The sequence below is a fragment of the Nannospalax galili genome, unplaced genomic scaffold (assembly GCF_000622305.1).
Source record: "Nannospalax galili isolate Female #2095 unplaced genomic scaffold, S.galili_v1.0 scaffold117, whole genome shotgun sequence".
Classification (NCBI taxonomy): Eukaryota; Metazoa; Chordata; class Mammalia; order Rodentia; family Spalacidae; genus Nannospalax; species Nannospalax galili.
The window spans coordinates 1,771,834-1,777,543 of record NW_008341422.1 but is presented as its reverse complement, the minus strand read 5'-3'; the positions used below and the strand labels follow the sequence as shown (position 1 = coordinate 1,777,543).

Below are 5,710 nucleotides of genomic sequence, written 5' to 3'. Positions count from 1 at the left end.
TGGACAATAAAAGGTTACTTTTAGTTGTATTTTGTTTGTGTGAAGGACAAGTGTCCTCCCCAACTTAGCAGCCTCTCTCTTCACTCACAGGTCTGAGAGCCTCGGTCAGGAAACAAAACAAAACAAAAAACAAAAACAAAAAAAAAAAGAAAGAAAGAAAGAAAAAGAAAATTCTTCGTCAAAGCCGAGGAGGCAGGGCCACAGCCATAGCCGTGGTCCAGCCCATTCCCGCTTGCTGGGCGGAGGCGAGCGGGTGGGAGGATGAGTGGCCACGGATTTCCAAGTCCTAAGGAGATCCGGCCCATGCGGTGCGGCTGCATCTCCGCGGGCATCCGCTCCCGGGCAGTGTTTTCTGGTCTGGGAATCTCACGGAGTCCTGAGCTACGCGGAGTCCAGTAGAAGACACGTTTTTGCCCCGCGCAGGAGGGAGGCAGGGTGTCCTGCCAGTTGAATGGGAGTGGGTTTCGGGGGACCTGGAGGGACCGCTTGGCTTAGGTTAGCCCCTGCTTTCCCTGGAACATAGGAGAGGCGAAGACAAGCGCTCACGCGCCTTCCAGCAAGTTTGTGGTTTGTCTTCTGGGTCCCAAAACAAAAGTTCTCCCGGGAGAGAGAGTTGGAGGAAGAAGAATGAACAAGTTAGGACCGCGGTCCTAGGTCGGAGAGGGCTGGACCCGGGGAAGTTGCGAGTGGAGTGGCGGACAGGTGACCAAGAGGGAAGCCCCGGCTTCTGTGGGTCAGTGCACTGCCACCGAGTGCAGGGCGGAGGCCGGGCTGGTGAGCGTTTCGCTGGGGGTGGCAGGACTGCTTTGGCTGGTGGCTGTCTGCGAGGACGTGGGGCTGAGCGAGGGCGGCGAGTTCGAGAGCAAGGTAGGGATGGGCGCGGGCAGGGCGGGCAGCGCAGGTACAGCGGCCGGCGTGGGCTTGATGGGCACCGGGATGGCGGGCAGCGTCTGGCCCGCCGCGTGGCACAGAGGCTTCAGCGGCACTCCATAGGCGCTGTAGTCGCCACTCGCCATGGAGATGGGAGTGGCCGAGTCGATCATACCCGCGGAACCGTACACGTGTGGCCAGCCGGTGCCCAGAGAGCTGCCCATGGTAGTCAACTGATTAGGGAGCGGGTAGGCAGCGGGAACAGGCTGCATGGCCGAGAAGGCCAGTCCCCCAGGCATCTTGTATTCCCTCGCGATGATGTTCTCTATCGCGAAGGGATGCTTAAAGCCTGAGGGCTGCGCGACGCCGCCCAGGTTGTAAGCAGCGGAGGGCATCTGCGGCAGGTGCGTGCCCGAGGCGGCCAGCGCGCTGAGCCTCAGCTTGGCCTGCTGCTGCAGGTACTGCGCCGCGTCGGCGGGCTTGCTGGGCGCCAGGTGGTCCGACTTGAGCACCTTGAAGCGCTTACGGCGCCTCAGGAAGCTGCCGTTCTCGAACATGTCCCCACAGCTAGGATGCAGCGCCCAAAAGCTTCCCTTACCGGGTTGGTCCGGCCGCCGTGGGATTTTGATGAAGCAGTCGTTGAAGGAGAGGTTGTGGCGCAGGCTGTTCTGCCAGCGCTGCGTGTTCTCCCGGTAGTAAGGGAAGCGGTCCATGATGAACTTGTAGATCTCGCTGAGAGGCAGCATCTTCTCGGGGGAGCTCTGGATGGCCATGGCGGTCAGCGAGATGTAAGAGTAGGGTGGCTTCTGGTCGCTATAGGTGTTGCGGCCCGGCCGAGGCATCTTCTCGCTCGCCTTCTTGATCAGGGTCCGCGCGGCTGGGAGGACTGGTCGGATCTGAGAAGAGGGAGGTGACGAAAGGGAGGGATAACATGGATGCAGGTCACCCAGGCCGAGTCGCAGACTTCAGGGATGGGGAGTAGCGGATGCGCCTGAATCAGCGGGTGCTGGCTTCCCAGCAGCTTTAAGCACCAAACTGGATGGGTCCAGCCTGGAGAGGCAGGGAGGGGAAGCCAGCGAAGGGCTGCTAGGGTTGCAGGAAAGTATGTGGGTTCTGAGTGTAGGGGAAGGGACCGAGAGCTGCTCACCTTAAAGTTGCTCCAAGTTGCGCCACTGCATCCGGGATGGCGCCGCTGGTGGCAGAGTCGCTCCCCTCGTGGGATGCGAGCGCAGAGTCGGGGCTCGGTGGGACTAGCAGCAAAACTGGCTTCTTGGGCTCAGCTCCGCGGCGCTGCTGGGCAGTGCGTCCCGCCAAGACCGCAGGGCTGGGCTGCGGAGTGCGGGAGCCGGTGGTGGCAGCCGCCGCCTCCGGGCTCGGAAGGGCGCTGCTGTGGTCTCTGCGGCTCGGCTGAGCTAGGTGGCTGCCTCCATGTCCTCCCTCGAACCATCTGATAGTTTTAAGCGGTGACAGGAGCAGAAAAGACCCCTGTAGCGGCGCTTCATTAATGTGCCACTTCTTAGCTATCATATGACAATCGCCTTGGGAGGAGGAGGAAGAGGAGGGGGAGCGGGGACTGCAGAGGGAGGGGACTGAGGGAGAAGGCAGAGAGCCTGGCCGGCGCTGGTTTCTTTCACACCTATTTACGTGGGCACCTTGGCCAATAGGAATCACTTCCAGCTGAAGACTGGGTGACAGGCAAGAGCTTCGGCTGCCCGGCGGGGAGCGAGATGCGCCCGCCGGTGTGCGCGGTGTGAAGGTATGCGCAGACAGCTGCGGAGCCAGGAGCCCGGCGACCACTCACCGTTCACCCACAGAGCTGCGGTGCAGATGATGTCTGGAGTGGAAATTGCTTGACTGGGTATTCTGTTTCCTCTGCGTTGTATCGGGTTTGTATTGTTAGCTAACTTCAGGCACAGGCTTTCTCCTGAGGGGGCGACCCTTTAACTTTGCTTGGCACTATCGGGATTGGTTGCATGGGTTATTGTAATGGAAACCTACTCTCCTCACCCACCCCCACCTCCAGTCCTGCAAGAGGCAGGTCATAATTTGATTTGATCTTCCTAAACTGAGACTTCAGCGCTGCACAGTTGGGTATGCAGCTAAAAAAAAAAAAAAAAGTGGAGAGAGAAAAAAAAAAAAACCCGGTCAGGTGTGTAAGGGCCAGTTTTAAATCTAAATGTGTTAGACAAGTTTTATTTATTTTTTTCCCAAGGCCAAGTCTTTGCTTTAAAAGTCTTCCAGCAATTTGATGAGTACAGCAAGGGGACTCAAGGGACAGGAGCATGGGGCTGGCAGTCTGTGGACCTGGGGAGGGCCTGAGTTTGTCTGACACACTTTGTTGCCAGGGGAACCCAAGTGTTTCTCTCTTCCTCCAGGTGGTTGGAAACTTTAGTAGTATGGTATTTCCTGGAAGTTTGGAAGTCTGCATTTTACAGTCTGCCCCTCCCCCACACACCTCTTTTTTACATAGAAATAAGTAATTTAGAATTCAGAAAGCCAGGCAAAAGCTGTCTGAGGCCCTCTTACAACCAGAGTACCTGCTAAGACTTGTCAAGAGTTTTTCTGAGTGAGGGTGGGTAGGGGTGAGGCTCTAATCTTTCTGCCTGGTGAGGGTTAAATGAATCATTATTATTATTATCATCATCATCATCTTCGTCATTATCATCATCAAGCTGCTGTGAAATAAACAGTGAGTCCACGAGGTTGCCTGCATGCACACAATGAGTACTCTCTAGGAGTTACCAGGCGTTTCTGTCCAGGAGTTTCTGGTCTCTGTGGTTTTAAAAACATGCTACTGTGTTGTTAAAATGCAATACTGCAGCCCACAAGGAAGTCAGAAATATGAGAGCTCTTTTTTCTTTCTTTCTTTCTTTTTCTCAGGAGGTGGAGAATTCTGGGTGTGAAGTTCTTTATGCTCCAAGTGACATGTTGGGCTTACCATTTTTAAAAGACCCTTCAGCCTGTGAGGAGCACCTGCCCTCAGACAGCGACACAGACACTCACACAAAACTTCATTAACCACAGTTTCAAAGGTGGTCAATAACTCACCAAAACGAAACTTAAACACGATGAATTTAGGAGATTAAACAATTTCATTAATATTGAAATGGCTCTAGTGTCTGGGCTGCCTCGCTTGAGATGCAAGCGCACGTTTTTCAATATTAACAGAGGTGCTTGAAGAAAAGATTCATGCCACCTTCTTAATTCAGAAAAAATAATGGGGGGGGGGGCAAGGACATGGGGGTGGGAGATCTTGACCTGTCCCTGGGGGCAAGGCTAGAGCAGGGCAGATATGTAGCTTGCTTTTCTCCAAAGATTAAACCAGTTAGAACCGGGTGAATCCCTGGCGGAAGTTGGGCTGGAAGCAGCCCTGAGCTGTGGGTGTTATAGCTGCTAACTAGCTGCTATGTGCGGTGGGGGCAGTTTCTGTGCGCCACTAGGTTAGATTCTAGGGTTTGTGATGGGAGGAGCCGGGAGACCAAAGGGATGGAAAATGGAAGGGACCCTAGAAGATAGACGGAGGAGCTAGTCCAGGGCTTTCTTGCTCCAGATTACAACTGGCCTCAGAGGTTCAAAGCTGAGAGTTCCTGAGAGCGAGGAAGGAGCGCTCCGGGTGGAAAGGTACCACGGTGCACGGAAGCCCAAAGATTTTAAAGACCCTTCCAGCACCCATTCATACTGAAATGTAAAGACGGATAAAATGCTATGGTGGTTGGATTTGAGATAGTGAATATCGAAGTGAAAGACGATCATTTTCCCTTAGTGACAGCCTGGGAGGGTTCTTTTCTATCCGGCATGGGTGCGTGTTAAGGGTGGGGAGCGAGGAGAGAAGAGTTTTCTTATTTTAACAATCGACATTTTGTTGCCTGGCCAAAAGGGCCATTGTGTGGCTGTCGAAATCGTTGCTTAGTGTAAACAGAAGATTATCTAAATTCCAAGAGTGAAAACGTTGGGGTTAAGAGGAAAAAAAAAAAAAAACCCAACTTGGAATTAATTTTTGCCTACTTCCCCGGGAAAATGAGCACAAAATGGGAGGATTCAAGTAGGAATTCCTGTCTCCGGAATTTTCTGAAGTTTGACTGCAATAAATACGGGAGTTGAGGCACATTACCCATGCTCAGGGTTAATTAAGTAAACAGAACATAATCACATTAGGTTTGCCTTGCAAAGAGAAAGAAGTTGTGAAGGGCGCATTTAAAAACGTGCATTTGCCTTAAGGTCTTGTCTCCTTGGTTAGGGCTGAAGGTCTGCAAAGCCCCAGGGAGGGAGGGAGGAGTTGCAAGCTGTTTACAGCATTTTAAGACTGACATTATAAAGAGGAGGAGGGAGAGACTACTTTCCAAAAATCTTGAAAAGTACATCAGAGTCTATTGTACAGAACCCAAAGTAAACAGAAGCTGGGTGGAGGGGGCCACATCCGACTCCGAGGCTTAAGGGGTTGTTGGGGAAAACTGTATAAAATACACATAAGTCAATTATACCCCATGTGCGAACCAAATGAAAATCTCTTTGGTGCGAGAGCCATTCATCGCCAGCGCAGAGCCCACCGCCGACCACCTTTCTGCTTGGAAAGTTCGCAATAGCCTCTTTTCCCACAAGCTGGACCACACACGGCTACAGATTTCATAATAATTTATGCTAATTTCCCTCCATAAATCCACAATTTGCTTCAGTGGCACCCAGGCTGCTGCGGGAGTAAAAGGAGACAGAGGGGTGACAGAAACAATATTGATTTTGATTCCCTGTGTTGTTAAGCAGGTGTGTGTGTGTGTGTGCGTGTGTGTGTGTGTGTGTGTGTGTGTGTGTGTGTGTGTGTGTGCGCGGGGTTGTGGGTGGGGCT

General features: G+C 53.0%; 1 protein-coding gene across 1 annotated transcript; it reads right to left on the bottom strand.

Annotated features, from left to right (window-relative positions):
* Positions 1-361: 361 nt before the first annotated feature.
* On the bottom strand, positions 362-2,246 carry Foxb1 (forkhead box B1). Its single transcript, XM_008836877.2, has 2 exons — positions 2,018-2,246; positions 362-1,766 (listed from the first exon to the last, which is right to left on the bottom strand). Exon 2 carries the CDS (start codon positions 1,710-1,712, stop codon positions 735-737), a length of 978 nt encoding a protein of 325 aa, XP_008835099.1. The 5' UTR covers positions 1,713-1,766; positions 2,018-2,246; the 3' UTR covers positions 362-734.
* Positions 2,247-5,710: the final 3,464 nt, after the last annotated feature.